The sequence below is a fragment of the Peromyscus maniculatus genome, chromosome 1 (genome assembly GCF_049852395.1).
Source record: "Peromyscus maniculatus bairdii isolate BWxNUB_F1_BW_parent chromosome 1, HU_Pman_BW_mat_3.1, whole genome shotgun sequence".
In the NCBI taxonomy this organism is placed as follows: domain Eukaryota; kingdom Metazoa; phylum Chordata; class Mammalia; order Rodentia; family Cricetidae; genus Peromyscus; species Peromyscus maniculatus.
In genome coordinates, this window is record NC_134852.1 from 180,972,823 (window position 1) to 180,992,117 (window position 19,295).

The 19,295-nt window shown below is 39.4% G+C and overlaps 1 protein-coding gene across 14 annotated transcripts in view; it reads right to left on the reverse strand.

Annotated features, from left to right (window-relative positions):
- Positions 1 to 19,295, reverse strand: part of Spata6l (spermatogenesis associated 6 like) — a 73,823-nt gene that overhangs the window by 23,842 nt on the left and 30,686 nt on the right. For all 14 annotated transcript variants that reach the window (XR_013048013.1, XR_013048012.1, XM_076561874.1 and 11 more), the window contains 2 exons: positions 2,868 to 2,992; positions 388 to 465 (listed from right to left, as the gene is read on the reverse strand). Coding sequence is in view for 12 of the 14 variants with exons in the window: in XM_076561874.1 (XP_076417989.1) it covers positions 388 to 465; positions 2,868 to 2,992 (203 nt within the window). In the remaining 2 variants the exon portion in view is untranslated. The remainder of the gene's footprint in view (positions 1 to 387; positions 466 to 2,867; positions 2,993 to 19,295) is intronic.

Consider the following 19,295-nt stretch of genomic DNA (forward strand, 5'->3'; position numbering starts at 1 on the left):
AGAATAAACAATCACCTTAGCTGAAATCCCATCTCAGCTCTCTGGCACTGTAGCAGGGACTCTGGGAGGCTCCTGTCTGTTCCTCCAGCTGTTCTGTTTGGTGACGGGTCCGGTGGGGGTGGGGCAGGGCTAATGGTCTCACTTTAGCACCATCACTTAACTAACCGTTCACTTGAACACCACCACTCTAAGTACATGGCAAGCATACTCCAGCAGGACAGGCTGAGCAAATGGTCTGAACACAGAAATCAAACCCAGCAAAAACTGTGCAGGTTACTGTCTGTTCAGTTTCCTTTAAAGTCGGCAAGCGGAGTTCAGGCTAGCAGTCTTTAAACTGGAGTAGGGGGATATTGTCATTTCTGTCGTTGCCCTCTTAATGATACTTACGAAAAATCTGTTTTTATGCGGGAACACACATTCTCGGATGGCTGTCCTTGTAGAAAACTCTAGTTTGGGAGCAATGCCCTAAAAAATAAGGCAGCATAAAGAGAAGCAAATAAAATGACTGGAAACAATCCTTTGCCCATCTCCTCTTCATCAGAAATCCTCTAAGAACCCAAATGTCCTTCTGTAGTCAGCAAAATCAGAATACATTTTTAAAAATACACAAAAGAAGAAGAGCTGGACACGTATATGATGTGCATGCTATACTAAGCCATGGCCTAGTCAACTTGGAATATACACTCATACTCCTAACACAACCCTGTGAAGCAGGTCCTAATGAAATTGTCATTTGGACATGTATGAGCTCAGACACTTTCAGTAGCCTGTCAGGCTGGCAGCCGCAGAGCTGGTAATTGGACCTAGGCATCTGGGTTCCAGTGTGCGCGCTGTTAGCCACTCTATCTGAAACACAGGAACATGAAAATGAGATTAGTGAAGAGGAAGGACAGGAAGAGGGTCTCCTTCCCGACCTACTTGCCTTGGGAAACTTGGCTTTCATCTATCAAACACGTACATTCATCAGGCCTATTCTCAAACTGTTCTAGTAACTACTGTTTGAGTGTGATGTTTTATCATCTAAATGACTGTTGAGGTATAAAGTGAAGTAAAAACACAATGTGTGCGAATACAAAAGAAAATCCCACCATAGTGGAGAAAAATCAATCTAATTGTTAATGAACTGATAAGACGCAGTAAGCAGGTGAATGGTTTGCCTGACCTATACAGGCCATTCATTCTCATTTTCTACGGCAGTAATAAAAACCAAGAAGAGTGAACTGAAATAAATCCAAGAGAATTAGCATCATGTTTGTGGCTAAGAGTATAAACTCTGAAGCACAGGAATTCCTGTTCTCTGAGCCTAAACACATTTCTGATTCACAACCTGTCCCCCTCCAGATGATGGGGAGGAACAGCAGTCCCTCCCCAGGACGGACAGAACAAGACAATCCATGCTGTGAGCTCTACACACACCACAGGCATCAGCTGCTCCTGGAGCTCTCTCGAGTGGGTCGATTCTGATTTGTGAAATATTTCAGAGGAATTGAACCACTCTATATTTTTGTCTATTCATCAAATTGTTCATAGAGTCTGATAAACTCAGTTACAAGAATTGATACTGATGCGTGAAGGTATTTCAACGCATTTTAAAGCTTTTTCCTGATAATCATCTCCATTTATAAATCAATACAAATACACCTTCATACAGGTTAGTCTTTCTATACATGCCCAGAACATTCAACATGTGAGTGACACTTGAGGAAAAATAAGTGTTTGTCCTTATTTTGATTTTGAAGATGACTCTTATTTAACTGGGAATTTGAGGAAAACAAAGTGAATATGAGAGTTTCCTCAGGCTGGTTCCCATTAACTTTTCTTTTCTTTTAGATGCTGAAGGGCAACATGCCAATAACTTGAAGTAATAAAGGTGAGCACCTCACAGGTACCATGGACTTAAATGATACATGAAGGTGATGTTGTCAAAAGAAAAAAGTGGTTCTAGGAATATTTGCCAGACCCTGAAAGATAACAAGGAGGAGGGCTTAAAGTTAAAGATATTCGGAATTCTGAGTAAGACAACTTTTGATGAATGTTTGTGTTTGGCAAATCAGTCATCAGAAGCATTGAAGGAACAATTACATCCTCGGAAGAGAACTCTCAGCAGGGTGGGGACAGTAACACGTCACTAAATGATTAACAGCAATTCACAGGGCAGAGACAGAAAGCTTAAGTATTAATTACGCTTTTTATAATTCACAGACGTGTGGTCCTTAAAGAGAAGGTTATCCAAAAGACATAAAAATCCACTAAAAACAGTGCTTGTTTCAAAGACAGAAATCACAGACCATAATATCAGAATGGATGTCTTGAATCTGGGTTCATATAAATGCCTCCAAACAGGTTATCAGTTACGTATCTGCTGCACCATGCATGGGTCCTCAGTAACGTCGGCCTCTATCGGTTCCCCTCTGCTAAAGAGGACCTGCTCAATATCAGCCGTGGCTAATTTGTAAATTGCTAGGAATGGAATAACTAAAAATGTGGAAGGTTGAAAGTATAAAACAAATGTGAGATAATATTATTGCTGTCATTACTCTATTTAGTGAAAACAGCTGTGACCAAACAGATCTTTCTGTTATTCTGCAAGAAGAAGTCGAAAGAGGAACCTTTTAGGACATCATGTGACAGCTTAATATGGCAACGATACAGCTTAGTTAGATAATGAAACTTTCAGCTCGTAGATCAATAGTGGAAATGAATATAATTTGGCATCATGAGCTGGGCTTGACCCTGGATGAAAACAGAACTGAGGTAACTAAGCAAGACAAAGCTACCTGCCCAAGATCAACCCTGTCAGGAATAAAATGCTCATGCCCGCAAGAATTTCTATCCCTGGAGAAGCCCAAGCGGGGGAGGTCACTCACTGGAAAACCTATTGGTGTCTTCATGAGCACCTCTCTATGCATGCCAAGGTGTGAAGATGTCAGCTTGGGCTCGGGGAACAGAAAGTCGCGTGTGTTTTCTTCGTAGTAGGCCAGCTCTTCCCATACTAGAAGGAAAGGAGAAAAGGCATAAGCAGATGTGTTCTACACTCCTCAAGTTTAACAAAGGAGATGCACAGATGGTGTGCTGGTTAGCTTGATGTCCACTTGACACAATTTATAGTCATCTGAGAGGAGGGAGCATCAACTGAGAAAATGCCTCCTGGAGACTGTGCTATAGGCAAGCCTGTGGAGCATTTTAAATTAGTGATGGATGTGGGAAGGCCTACCCTATTGTAGGAGGTACCACTCCTGGGCTGGTGGTCCTGGGTGCTGTGAGAAAGCAGGCTGAGAAAGCCAACAAGCATCACTCCTCCATGGCCTCTGTATCAGCTTCTGTCTCCAGGTTCCTGTCCTGTCCTGTGCCTTCAGGTACTTCTCTTTATGATGAATAATGATGTGGAAATGTAAGCCAAATAAACCCTTTCTTCTGCAAGTTGCTTTGGTCCTGGTGTTTCATCACAGCCACAGTAACCCTAACTAAGACCGATGGTATCAGGCAGGGCACTTAAGTCAAACTAGATGTTTTGAACCTAGTATCTGTTACCCAAAAATCAATTCTATTACTTTTTATCTTGTGAATAGTTTACCTCATGCATAGTCTTCTTGAAAAAAAAAAAGGAAGGTTACTACACAAAATTGAACAAAATAAAGTGAATCTATCCATCTGTCCATCCATCCATCCATCCATCCATCCATCCATCCATCCATCCACCTATCCATCCTTCCCTTCACCAATATTTACTGAAGACAAATTTTGAGCTAGACCTTGAAGGCAGACATGAATGAGGTAGACACAATCCCGCTCACACAAAACTTATACTTTGAGTGGACTCTGTATGTTTGGGTACAGGGTTGCCAATGGCCCAGAGAGCAACCCGGCTTGAGGTCCTTGACAAGAATAATATCAACCCAGGGATGCTTAAGACATATGTCAAGATTATTTATGAGAAGGAGCCAGCAATGTTACAGTATCCTGTGGAGCTCAAGACATCTCCACATATTTTCTCTACCATGCATGACTTTCTAATGTCCTATTAGACATTTCTTTATGCTAAAAATAATTTAATAATTATCTGAGCCTGGAACCTAAAACTATGTTACAAAGAACTTTTTGTAAGATTTTACAATACATTGACTTTTCTAGAAGTATGGGTATTGCATAAATAAAAGAACAATTTTGCTTTTTTGTTGTTGGGATTTTTACTGAGAACTATTTGGCATTTTGAAAACTGTATCACATCTAAATACATTATTATTCCCAGCATTTACATTCTAAGATGCATCCTGTATGGTGATATTTTATTTGTACTGAAATGTGATTTTAATTTTATGTTAATAAATAAAGTTGCCCTGGGGTCAGAGCTATTCGAGCCATAGCAAGAGTGTGGTGGTTAGAAGAGCTAGGTAGATTTCTGTGTGTTCAGGGATACAGCCAGTATTGGAGACATACGCCTTTAAGACCTGGAGGGCGGTACTTACAGGCAGTGACAAGGCAGTCATGTGGTTGGGTTTACAACCAATGAGAAGGCAGAACAGAAAGACTATTTAAAGACAGACAAACAGGAAGAAGCTCTCTCTCGGGGAAGCTAGGAGCACTGCAGGAGGTAAGATTTTATCTCTGAGCTCTGACCTCTTGGCTTTCTCTTTTACATTGGCTCTGTGTTTCTTATTTTAAAAAGACGATTGGTTACATCTACATCTGGCGCCCAACGTGACAAGAATCTGTTAAAAACTGCTTGGGGCCGGCTCCCTAGCCCGAGTAGCCGGCTCCCTAGCCCCGGCCCAGGTCTGCTTGGCCTCAGGCCGGACTAACTGTGAGCTGCTTGTTTAAAGCCAGTGCTACAAACAACTCAAGCCTGCCCTGCCAAACAGGGCCCCTGCCTGTAAAGCCAAGCCTTGACTCGGCTCAAGAGGGAATAAGTGGCTGGATTTAAGCTTTCACCGGCTACGCTTTTGCTTTCACTTTCACTTTCACTTTAACTTTCGCTTTTGCTTTCTCTCTCTCTGTCTCTCTCTCTGTCTCTCCGTCTCTCTGTCTCTCTCTGTCTCTGTCTCTGTCTCTGTCTCTGTCTCTCTCTCTCTCTGGATTCACACCTAGGACACTAGGTGGCTGTTTTGAAATTCGCTTGGATTTCTACTGTTCTATGCAGATTTGGTAAGTCATAAAGGAAACTATTTAAAAGACAAATTTTTTCCACATTTAAAAAAAATGGGTTTTCTGTGTACATTGGAAGAAAGTTGGGTTTTGTTTGAAATTTTAGGCAGTCTGACAATGGAACAACTACATGAAAAGATTAGTATTATGGGAATTATGCATTTTATCACCATGTTTATTCTCATTTTACTATTTAAAAATATAGTCGATTTAAGTGCCAGGATGACAGCTTTAGAAAAACTTGTTAAACCTGTAAAAATTCAGACAGAAGAAATTAACAGTGAAGTTGGTTCAAGACTGGATCATAAGGTTACAGAAAGAAATCCTGTTTTCACACAGTCACCCTTAATTTATCCTGTAACTGTAGAGCAGTTGCCTGATCAAATGATTACACAAAATATTTGGACTCCAATTGAACTGTTGGATTTTAAAAGGTTTAAGGAGGTAATAGTATCTTATGGCATGCATTCCCCATATGTAAAGCAAATGTTAAACTCTTGGTCAACATATAATAGGATTGTACCACAGGACTGGCGGGACCTTGCACAAGCTGTTCTGGAACACAGACAGAGACTTCAGTTTCTAACGTGGTTTAAGGAGGAAGCTAGAAACATAGAAAAACAATGGAGGGATAAAGGAATACAAGTTTGTCAGGATCAGCTTATTGGAGAAGGCCAATATGCTTCAGTACAAACACAATGTTTATATGATGTTCAAACCCTAATTTTTTGTCGAATGGCAGCCTTGAATGCATGGGACAGAGTTGAGGAACCAGGAAAAAAACCTGAGTCATTTACAAAGGTTATGCAAGGCCCAAAAGAATCTTTCACAGATTTTTTACAAAGACTGGCTTCAGCAGTAAACAGAATGGTCTCAGAATCAGAAGCTAGTAAGGCAATAATTGAAGCTTTGGCATTTGAGAATGCGAATGCAGCATGCAAAAGAATAATCAGGCCGTTAAAGGCAAGATCTGCACCTTTGGAAGATTGGATTAGAGAAACAATTAATGTTGAGGCTGATGAGCATGATGATACTTGGGTAGGAGAAGTAATTTCAAAAGGTTTGAGGAGTGTTAGATGTTTTGGGTGTGGAAAGCAAGGACATTTTAAAAGGGACTGTAAACAGGTCATTCCTAGAAGCAATGTTTCTTCAAGGAACAATGGCAACAGAATGCCCCTTCCTTCTGGAGTATGCAGAAGGTGTGGTAAGGGAAAACACTGGACCAATGAATGTAGATCAACAAAGGACAGACAGGGTAATCCTTTGCCTCAGTTTTCGGGAAACTCTCGGAGGGGCCTCATGCAGGCCCCCATAGCAAAACCTGTTCAAACCTTTCCTGCAGCTGTAGAGGAAATCCCTGCTCTGAGCAATTAAATAACCAAATGACTATTGGAATAAATCATGCTGGTCAGGATGATGGAACAGAGAATAGAAAATTCAGGAGAAAACATAAAGAAAATTTTTTGGCAAACTTCTATTAATGAACAGAGACCAAAATTAACGATAAAAATAAATGTTTTGTTGTCTGGTCTGGTAGACACAGGTGCGGACGTTACCATAATTGCACCAGAATTTTGGCATCCAGCTTGGCCTCTTCAGGAGGTAAACGTTCAACTGTTAGGAATTGGGACATTATCTCAGGTGAAACAGAGTGCAAGATGGCTGGAATGTATAGGTCCAGAAGGACAGAGAGGAAAATTAAAACCATATGTGGCTAACATAGCTATGAACCTGTGGGATCCAGACTTGTTGCAACAATGGAATACTCAGATTAAAATCCCTCCAATCTCAGAAACAAATCATTAACTAGCAAATGTTTCTGAGAGAAATATTAGAAGGCATTATTTTGAGTGGTCACCAGCCATCCATATTATACAAGAACAGGGCACAACAACTGATAATCTTCCAAAAATACCAACAGCTCTACCTTTAAAATGGTTAACAGACAAGCCTGTATGGGTTCAGCAATGGCCTTTAACAACAGAGAAACTCCAGGCTTTATAAGAGCTGGTAGAAGAACAGTTAAATGCTCAGCATATTGAACAGTCAACCAGCCCTTGGAATTCTCCTGTATTTGTTATTAAAAAGAAATCTGGTAAATGGAGAATGGTAACAGACCTTAGAGCAATTAACAAAGTAATTCAGCCGATGGGCTCTCTACAATCTGGAATTCCTTTGCCTACTCTGTTACCAAAAGGATGGCCTCTCATAGTTATTGATTTAAAAGACTGTTTCTTTTCAATACCCTTACAAGAAAAAGACAAAGAAAGATTTGCTTTCACAGTGCCTCCTTATAATAATTCTCAACCGGTTAAAAGATTTCAATGGAGGGTCCTCCCACAGGGAATGTTAAATAGCCCAACTCTGTGCCAATATTTTGTACAACAGCCATTGGAAGTGATACGTAAAAAATTTCCTAAATCTATAATTTATCATTATATGGATGATATTTTACTAGCTGACTCAAATGCAGATACTTTAGAAAGAATGTTTGAAGAGGTAAAGAAAATTTTGCCTTGCTGGGGATTACAAATTGCTCCTGAAAAAATACAAAGAGGAGATTCTATTAATTATTTGGGATATAAAATAGAGCTATAAAAAATTAGACCCCAAAAGGTGCAAATTAGGAGAGACAGACTACAGACTCTTAATGACTTTCAAAGATTATTTGGAGATATTTCTCATCTACGAACTATTCTTGGGGTAAAAAAATGATGAACTGACTAATTTGTTCAAAACCTTAGAAGGTGACAAGGACTTAAATAGTCCAAGAGAATTATCACCTGAAGCTGAGAAAGAATTGGCCTTGGTAGAAAAGAAAGTACATGAAGGGCACGTGGATCGTATTGATCCAAAGCTGGATTGCATTTTGGTTATTTTACCTTCTAGGCATTCCCCTACTGGAATATTAATGCAGAGGGAAGATATTATATTGGAATGGATATTTTTACCAAATAAACCAAATAAAAAATTAAAAACTTATGGGGAAAAAATCTCTGACTTGATTTGGAAAGGAAAATTGAGACTTCGTCAATTAGCAGGAATAGACCCAGCAGAAATTGTCGTACCTTTAACTAAGGAGGACATTGAAAAATTATGGACAGAAAGTGAACCTTGGCAAAGAGCTTGCAATAATTTTTTGGGAGAAATTAACAACAAATATCCCAAAAGCAACAGAATTGATTTTATAAAGAGAGCTGATTGAATCTTGCCTCGAATTGTATGGCAAAAACCCATATCTGGAGTTCGTACATTTTATACAGATGCCAACAAACAAGGAAAGGCAGGTTACAAATCAGAAAATTTAAGTAAAGTGGTTCAAAGTCCTTATAATTCAGTGCAAAAATCAGAATTGTATGCTATTCTGTTGGTATTAATGGATTTTTCAGAACCTCTCAACATAGTAACTGGCTCTCAGTATGCTGAAAGAGTGGTATTACATATTGAGACTGCAGAATTTATCCCTGATGCTTCAGAATTAACTTCACTATTTATTCAATTACAAGATACAATCAGGAAAAGGAGTCATCCTTTATATATAACTCACATCCGATCTCATACTGGTCTGCCAGGCCCTTTAGCACAAGGCAATGATGAGATTGATAAATTATTGATAGGAAATGTGCTGGAGGCCTCCGAATTTCATAAAAAACATCATGTCAATAGTAAAGGTTTAAAAAAGGATTTTTCCATAACCTGGCAACAAGCCAAAGAAATAGTAAAGAAATGTCCTACTTGTTCCTTCTACAATCAAATGCCATTACCAGCAGGATGTAACCCAAAGGGTACTCAGAGAAATGAAATCTGGCAGATGGATGTGTTTCACTTTGCAGAATTTGGAAAATTGAAATATGCACACCACACCATCGATACTTATTCAGGATTTCAATGGGCAACTGCTTTGAGTTCTGAAAAAGCTGATTCTGTAATCACTCATTTGCTAGAAGTTATGGCCATCATGGGTATACCTGCACAAATCAAAACTGACAATGCTCCATCATATGTCTCTGTTAAAATGAAACAGTTTTTTGCTTATTACAAAATAAAGCATATTACAGGTATACCACATAATCCTACAGGTCAAGCAGTTATAGAAAGATCAAACAGACCTATAAAGGATATGCTAAATAAACAGAAAGGAGTAACAAAAACCCCCAGAAATAGACTGCATAATGCTCTATTAACTTTGAATTTTCTGAATGCCAATGAGAAAGGAACAACAGCTGCAGAGAGACATTGGATAATAGAAAAAACTACAGAATTAAATCAGCCTATATACTTTAAGGATGTGCTGACCTCAGAATGGAAACCAGGGCATGTATTACGTTGGGGACGAGGTTTTGCTTTTGTTTCTACAGGAGAAGATAAGCTGTGGGTGCCATCAAAATTGATAAAGGTTCAATTTGAACAAGAGAAACCTCTTAATTAGAGGAGATGATAGTTCATCAACCAGCATGAACATCCAATTTAAACTAACTTGTACCAGTAACACATGCCTTTTCATTTAATCAGATAATAACTTGCCAAAAAGGAACATCCCCAAAATTAGTCTTGGGGAAAGGTTTTTGTTTTTGTCTTTTAGGAGAATGATGGTTAAGGAATCTGAAGAACACAAGACAAATGAGACAACTGAAGAAAAGGGACAAATCATCAATCCCAGGAAACAGAGTGAAATGGCATATGGGTATATATAATCTAAAAAATTTTATGTCTTCCTAAATGTTTGTTTCTGCTTTTCTCTAAAGATTTAACACTATTGGTCTTCTAATAGTCCCAGTTCAATTAAAATTTAAAGCTGACTTTGGAGTTGGAGAATGGCTCTCTCCTTCTTTAAACTCAAGCATGTTGTTAAAAGGAAAATACAAACTCCCTGTATCATTGCCAGAATAAAAGAGCCATTTTCTGCTATGGGACGGGACAAAAGCCAAATTAGTTAAGGGACTATTCTATTACTAATCTCAACTCTTTGATTCTATTCTGATTCTTTAAACTTTTCTTAAAGTATAAATTTTATATCAAAATTTACAAGATTAATATATATATATATATATATATATATATATATATACACATTTTAAACTTTGTTAAGATATGAATGGTCATATAGAGTACTAACTAATTCTAGAAAAAAGGCTTCAATTAGCTGCATATGTATGTCTTTGTGTTCGAGTCTCTTATCAGTTTTCTGCAGGAAATCACAGCCAGGCCTAACATATGGAAGAAGATGGGGCCCCACAACAACAACAATTCCACGTGGACAATAATAATATCACTGAACTGACAAACATCATCTACAGATCAGCTTTGAACTACAAGGTGCTCAGAGCAATTTGAGATGACTAGCTGAGATGATCCAGTCTCAAAGACTACTTGAATAAGGACTTGAGATAAACCCTGAACTTTGGCTTTATACACAGACTGGATAATAATGAAGGATATAGTTACCTTTCCTAGAATTTGACAATTAACCTAAAATTTTTCTTTCAGGATAAAGATAACTTCGCCCATACCCAGCAGGAAGCAATTTTAAGAATGATGCCCACATTCCCAAAGAGGTGGTGTGGGGCGGGTGGTTTTTTTTTGGTCTTTTTAATGGGTTTTGGGTCTGGGATAATTTTCATTATTTAGGGGGGTTGGTTACAAGTTGTTGTCAAGGGTTAGGAAAAAGGATAAGCAAAGGAGATTAGATTTAAGGTTCTTGTTTAAAAAAAAATAGGGGAAAAAAAGAAAAGAAAAAGACAATTACTAGTTTTAAATACTTTACATTATTACCAACTAATAGGATATAAAGAAATGAAAGTTAGTAGTTAGACATTACAATAGAAATTGTAGTCATATTAGATATGTTTTAAAAATTGAGCAGATATATTTTAGACAGGTCATCTTCAAACCCTTCAGAGATCTACAGAATATGGCATTTAAAATGTTTTAATAACTTAGAAATTTTTCTTTTTTGAGACATGTCGACTCCTGGCAGTACCAATCTACTTCAGAGAAAATATGGGCATTGAAGAAACTGCATATGGAGTTAACTTTCATTGTGGCAAAAGTTAGCCACTGGACAACAAAGTATCCTCAAATCAACAGGACAAAATGGACAGACAGAACACGAAACAAAGGACTACCGATTCCTGGCAAAACAAGTGTGGTTATGGCTTTATCAAAAGGCATCTTCTGAGGCCAGGACAATATGACACCATCCCTGAAGTGGTCTTCACAATCCGGAAAAGGTACAGTGTCTTTTTCTTCGAAGACAGCTGAACAGGCAGTGGGCCGATGGCTTCTGTTGTGCAATGGAACAGCAGCTGAAAGCTCATGCCTCTCAATAGTCGACTGGCATTTAATAGAGGGATGTGGAGAAGAAAGGGATGCTGAGATGAAGCCATATATACACAGCCAAGAAGAATGGACAGCTGAATTCAAAAACCGTCAACAATTTCCAGAATTTAAAATCCTAAATCATGACATGACACTAGTGGAATTCAGGTGTTTCTGGTACATGGACTGCTCTCACCCAATGTGAGGTTGAACTGTTGACCTTGTGTACAACTACTTCACAAATGAGTCTGTCAGATACAATAAGCCTATAGGCTGAAGATGATGCCCCAACACTGCGGAGAAACCTCAGGTGACTGTCCAGGCACCTGGCTGTTTCTGTCAACTCACAAAATTTTTCGAAGTTGCTTGCGCGCACTTCCTGTTTTTATTTTTGTTAGCTAATATTATTTCCTTCTTGGGTCTCTGAGGGAGTTGAAGATTAGTTAGTTATAGTTGAAGATTAATTAGGATAGAAAGTGAATTAGATACATTTTGGACTTACTAAAATAGGATAGATAAGGGAATTATTTTCTCTGATTTGTCAAATACAAATGGACTAGACATCGTTTAGGTATTTGTTACTTGTATATATTGTATATAGTTATTGTACTTTTGTATATAGTTTTTCTTTTGTTAGTTATAACCTTTTGCCTTTTTTCTTTTTATTAAAATAGAAAAGGGGAAATATGGTGATATTTTATTTGTACTGAAATGTGATTTTAATTTTATGTTAATAAATAAAGTTGCCCTGGGGTCAGAGCTATTAGAGCCATAGCAAGAGTGTGGTGGTTAGAAGAGCTAGGTAGATTTCTGTGTGTTCAGGGATACAGCCAGTATTGGAGACATACGCCTTTAAGACCTGGAGGGCGGTACTTACAGGCAGTGACAAGGCAGTCATGTGGTTGGGTTTACAACCAATGAGAAGGCAGAACAGAAAGACTATTTAAAGACAGACAAACAGGAAAAAGCTCTCTCTCGGGGAAGCTAGGAGCACTGCAGGAGGTAAGATTTTATCTCTGAGCTCTGACCTCTTGGCTTTCTCTTTTACATTGGCTCTGTGTTTCTTATTTTAAAAAGACGATTGGTTACATCTACAATCCTGTTTCATTATAAGCCGCTTTCCTTCTTTCTCCCTCACACTGAAGCTGGAATATTATACCGATTTCTGCAGTGACCTGTCCAGGTTGGTTATGTTAACTATAAATCATATTTCATTGTTGTGGTAGTTTTAAGTATTTGGCCTCCACAATCTCAGAGGGAGTGGCACTATTAGGAGGTGTGGCTTTGTTGGAGTGGGTATGGCCTTGTTGGAGGAAGTATGTCACTATGAAGGTGGGCTTGGGTTTCTTATACTCAAGATACCGCTCAGTGAGTCAGTTGATTTCCTATTGCCTGCAAGATGTAGCAGTCTCAGCTCCAGCACCACCTCTGCCTGCTCACCACCATGCTCCCTGCCATGACAATAACGGACTGAACCTCTGAAACTGTATATGAGCCCTCTCAATTAAATGTTCTCTTTGTAAGAGTTGTCATGGTCATGGTGTCTCCTCACAGCAACAGTAAACCCTAACTAAGATAATTATGATAAAGTGTATATTAAAGAGAATGCTCGTTACCAAAAATGATCTGGGGTGTTACAGTCATCCATTGAGCTGATGGACAGGAAAGCTGCCATCCAAGCCAGCCTTGTAAGCACAACAGGCGCGCCATCATCAGTTCGAACTGAGAGTGGCCCCTACCCAGAACACCAGCAGAAGTCACTACAGCTAATAAAATAGACAGCTTTTCTGCTTGGTGGCTGTTTGGTTTCTTGGGAGGAGAATTTTGATGAGGGTAAATTTTAGGTTTTGTAGCTATAGAAGACAATAAATGACCTTCTATCAAATGATAGGGTGGATTAGTTTCTTCATCATACTTATTGCATTCAATATGGAAGTAAGGATCAACATACAGAGTACGGTATTCTCTATTTTGGGTCTATGTCATTTCTCTCCACTCCTGCCTTAGCAGACAAGCTTCCACCACAGTGGACCGGCTGAGGCATCTCCCCTCTCTACAAAACACTTCTACAGCTTGAGCTGTGCTCCTCACATGGTTGAGATCCTGTTCTTTCAAGGTTCACTATGAAGTCAACTTAAAATCTTCCATTAGCTTTGCATAGCAGAATAAAACCCATGTACCACCCAGCGGGGTGGTGCACAGCTTTAATCCCAGCACTCCTGAGGCAGAGACAGGTAGATATCTGTGAGTTCAAGACAGCGTGATCTACAGAGCAAATTCCAGGACTACCAGGGTTACACCAAGGCCTGCTCTCAAAACAAAACAAAACACTAGTAAGATACAACCTGTTACCTTAATTGGTTTTCAAGGTTTTATGTAAATCAGGCCTCTAATCACTGCTGCTACTTCATTAATGACATTTTAGTAATGTCCGTTTGTCCCTGGAGCCATTCTTGCCATACCATAGACACATCAAAGTCACCTCTAGAGCTGTTTGGGTTTCTTCCTCTGTTTAGTTGGTTGCTTTTCTTGAGACAGGACCTTATGTAGTCTAGACAGGCCTTGAATTGGCTATACAACCAAAGATAGCCTTGAACTCCTCTACCTCCCAAGTGTTAGGATTACAGGTATGCATCCCACACCCATCTCTCTGTTCTCTGCATTCCCCTTAACAGTCCTTCCCCAAGTCCTTGAATGGCTGGCTCCCTCTTATCAAATGATAGCTTTGATTTAAATGTCCTAGATACTGCTCCCAAACCTGTGGAAGAATGCCTAGTACGTAATGGAGATGCTGGAAACAATTCTGATCTGTACTCATGAAGAAATATAAATTAAAATGAGATAACTTAAGTTCCTACTTCTATCAGTCACTCAACAAAACAATTACCCTTTTTGAAATTCAGTTTCCACAACTGTTAAAACAAGTTACAAAGACCAAATGTTCTCTAAAATTTTTTTAATTCTTGCTCTCCATTCATTCTTCAATGACTTCTTTACATTCACACATTCAAAAAACAGTCATTGAGAACTTACTGCAGGCCAAGAGTGCTAGATTGGCCTGTGGGTAAGCCTGTGTGCATTTTCTTGATTGATGATTGAAGTGAGCGGGCCCAGGTCACTGTAGACAGTGTCCTGGGATGATGGTGCTGAGTGCTATAAGAAAGCAAGTTGAGGAAGCCATGAGGAATAAGCCAGTAAATAGGACTCTTTCATGGCCTCTGTATCAGTTCCTGCTTCCAGGTTCCTGCCTTGAGTTCCTATCCTGACTTCTTGGCATGATGGACAGTTACCTGGAAGTATAAAATAAAATAAACCATTTCCTCCCAAAATCGCTTTTGGCATGGTATTGTCATAGCAACAGAAACCCGAACTAAGACATAGCCCCTTGGTCTACTGTGTAAAAACTGGCCAAAAAGAGTGTAAGTCATCATCTACCATCATCACCGTTGCTCCATGCAACCGTTCTAACAACGGCCCCACACTTTCTAATCTATATTAGCATCATTGCATTCCTACATAAACATACATCCAAGACACATGCGTATCACACTGCACACTAGGCTTTTCTTTTGTTCCCTTTCCTTTCATAGGTTTTTGGATCATTCTTGTCACTACATCCAAAAATTATAGCTATTAAATTATCATTCATATATTTGCCAAGAATTTAAATAAATAAAAACAAGAAGCCAGAGAAGTATAGACAAACTAATTCACTGTCTCTGGAATACCAAGAACAGATTTATGATGGTTAGCACTATTTACCAATTTGCAGAATCCAGAATTACCTAGAAAATAGGCCTCTGGGCATATATGTGAAGAATTATTTTGATTTCCTTAATTGAGGTGGAAAGATCCATCCACTATGGATGGCTTCATTACCTAGATGGGATGCTGGGCTATATAAGTAAAAAAAAAAAGGGGGGGGACTGAGCAACAGCATGAATAAGTCACCCCATCTTAGTCAAAGTTCCATTGCTGTGAAGAGACACCATGACCACAACAACTCTTATAAAAGAAAGCATTGGGGCTTGCTTACATTTAGAGGCTTAGTCCATTGTGGCAAGAAGTATGGGGTCATGTAAGTAGACATAGTATTGGAGAGGTAGCTAAGGGATCTACATCTCAGCAGGCAGCAGGAAAAAAGAGAGGCACTAGGCCCAGCATGAGCATTTGAAACCTCAAAGCTCATCTTCAGTGACACACTTCCTCGACCACACCTACCCCAACAAGGCCACAGCTCCTACTAGTGCCCCTCCCTATGGGCCCATGGGGGGCATTTTCATACAAATCACCACATACCCTTTGCTTCCTGACTAGCAGATGCAATGTAACCAGCTGCCACAAGCTCCTGCTGCTTTGACTTCCCCACCATGATAGACTGCACCCCCAAACTATGAGCCTCCAGACAATCCCTTCCTTCCTTCCTTAGGTTGCTTTTGTCAGGATATTTTTATCACAGAAACACAAAAAGGAAGAAAGAACATTGGTACCAGAAGTGGAGTTGTTATATCATAAACATGATTATGTGGTTCTTGAGTATTTGAAACGAGTTTGCAGGATGAATGTAGAAGGGTTTGGAACTCTGGGCTAGAAAGTCCTCTGATACTATAAACATAGCCCAGTAGACCATTATAAATGTGAAGCTATAAATGTGACGACTAAGTTCCAATGCAAATCCCAAGATACTGGAGAGGCCATGGATGTAGGACACCCACCAAGGGCCACTGTGTGCATGGAGTGGAATCAAACTAACAGAGAAGTTATATGTGCTACAGGCTACATATCTGGAGGGATGGGATTACCCAAGCCCCTTGGAGCACAACGCATTTCATCATGTGCTCAGATGCTGGAACGTGGAGCTGCAGGGTTTGAAGTCCTCCCTGCTGGATTTTGGTCTCACTTTGATCATTTTTTCCCATACTCTGGTGCTTCCACTTCTGAAATGAGAATGTTTATTTTGTGTCATTCTATGTTGGAAGTGTACAACCTGTTTTTTATTTTATAGGGACTTATCGTTAAGAGATTGCCTTGAGTCTCAGACATAGACTTTGGAATTGTTAAAGACAAAGGGAACTTCTGAAGATAGACTGTGTTGCATTATGAGATGGACTTGAGACTTTGGAGACAAGGGATGGAAGAGTATGATTTCAAAGTGTTACATTGGGGTGGACCTGAGGAGAGTCAGTGGTTAAGATAGCTTCCTACTTTTCCAGAGGACTCCAGTTTAGTTCCCAGCACTCACGTTGGATATCTCACAATTGCCTATAACTCCAGCTCAAGAGGATAAGACCATCTTCTAGCTGTCACAAGTACTCACATCCATAGCATATATTTACACAGATACAGATATATACATAAATTAAAAGGATAAAAGTTTTTAAAGTGATGTGTTTGGAGGACTGGAGATGTAGCTCAGTGGTTAAGAACACTTAATACTCTCTGCTTCTTGACTATAGAGGCAATGTGTCCAGCTGACCCCGTGACTTCCCTTCAGCGATCTACTATAACCTTGAATTGTAAGCCCCAAGAAATCATTCCTTCATGGATTGCTTTTGTCAGAGATTTTATTACAACAGAAAAGTAAGTAAGATAAGACTGAAATGGGGTTAGAAAACTCATTGGAAGGCTACAAAGTGTCTTAAAACCATCTCCCGAATTTGGTCATTTTTCAGTAACCCAAATTGTAGCCAATATGGAAATGTCAGCACATAATGAGATGTTACAGAGCCTAGACAATAAATATGAGAGTGCTCAGACTGTCTAATCTTACAGGTCAAGAAAGTGGAGTTCTCAACTGGCTGATGATGTAGACAATGACATCATCAGTGTGTCAGCGAACAACTTCTTCCCCAAAAGGAAATGAATAAGACTATAAGAAAAGAAAAGTTTAGTATCAGCACGAGTTTGAAAACTACCTTGCATTTCTAGAGCATAGCACAGTTAACACCATGCTTCCAGGTAGAGTAGCTCATTGGGTTCTCTTTGAGACTCAGAGTTTCATGTAGCTGTCATGATGCCACATGGCAAAGTAGAAATTCAAAGCCATGTCTGCAGGCCATCTTCCTTACTCCCTTCTAGTGACCATTACTGACTGTGGTGGAAAACTGAGCTCTAACTCAGCACACAGGAGCCCAGGGAAGGGAGATTTTACAGTTATATTGATTATATATGACTTGCCAAAGAGAAGGTTAATGAAAAGAAAGCGCCAAGCTCCCAAGTCAAACAGTATTACACTGCCCCCCTGTGTCCATCATTTTTTGTGAACTGACAATCAGAGGCTGGTCTTCATCTACTGGGAGCAAAGTCATTGACTCTCTCTAGTCACTACAGTAAGCTACAAGCAGACCTGAGCATCACTAATGTATCCCTAACCTGATGCTCAAATGGCCTTTGACTGTGCGTCTAAAGACGCTGTGAAAACTATCACACAAGAATGCACCGTCTACAGCAGAACAAAGAGGTCATGGGTCAGCTAGTCAAAGAACTGGTCTCTGAGAACTCAAAAATGGTCCATAGGACCCTACAGGAGACTCTAAGCAAATTTCTTTTACCCAGTTAGCACCAAGGACCACTGCTGCTGCCATATGCCATGTTGAAGTAAGTAACTGATTAATAGGCACAGTACCTGACACAGAGTGAAACTGTTATTTTCAGTCCTTCAAACTGAGTGCCACTGAAATCACAGTCCGAAATCTGAGGGCTGTGGACAGAAAGCGAGCAAGCACAACAAGGCGCCCAGTTTGCCGTGGCTAACTTGTGAGTTATAAACGGTATGTCTGCTGTCAGCTCGAATATTCCCCAGTCTTCATCTCTTCATTGTCAGGCCACTCTTCTCATCACCTCACACACAGATATGTGGTCACATGACAGACCTGTGAATCCTAGCACTCAGCAGGGTAAGACAGGAGGGTCATGGGTTCAAAGCCAGCATGGGCTTGACTTTAAAAAAAAAAAAAAAGTAATAGTTTTTAACACATAAAATTCTAAGAAGTAGGCCGTGCGGTGGTGGCCCACGCCTTTAATCCCAGCACTCGGGAGGCAGAGCCAGGTGGATCTCTGTGAGTTCGAGGCCAGCCTGGGCTACCAAGTGAGTCCCAGAAAAGGCGCAAAGCTACACAGAGAAACCCTGTCTCGAAAAACCAAAAAAAAAAAAAAAATCTAAGAAGTAAGTTATAAAATGTTTTCATTCAATATATTTACACACAATATCTTATGTATAGGATAGACAATTGTATATAGGTGTGGTGTGTGTCACTTTGGAGTTAGGTATATATGCCAATACATAATATACTAAGTGCATTTTTTAAAAGTCTAAAAAAAAAACAAACAGCAAATTGCCAATAAAGTATCTGTGAGGCATCGTTAATGAATGGGTTCTTTTTACTTTTAATCTATATAATCATGTGTTAATTGAAATTTCTACATTGGGTGGTTTTACATTGGGTGGTTTTTTTTTTTTTAATTAGTACAGTTCACAGGGTTATATGCTTGAACATAAAATTGGGTCAAACAAGAAAAAAAACTTATGGAAAAAAACTCAATGGCCTGGTTTTAGCCTGTCCTTTTTTTTTTTTTTTTTTTTTGTCAAAAAAAAAAAAAGCCATTCAGTGAGAATTTCTGAATAGCAGGTAGGAGGCGTTGCTCTGTATTGTTTACTAAAACAAGTAATTGTTGAATGGATAGACTCATACTATAATATTCAAGTTTCTATCCCTAGATTCACATCATAATCTGTAGATTAACACTGTGGTATCTGAGTGTCTTGTTTATCCTTAGGTTGACACCATAACATTCAGATGTTTATCCTTAGATTTACACAGTACCACTTGAGTGTC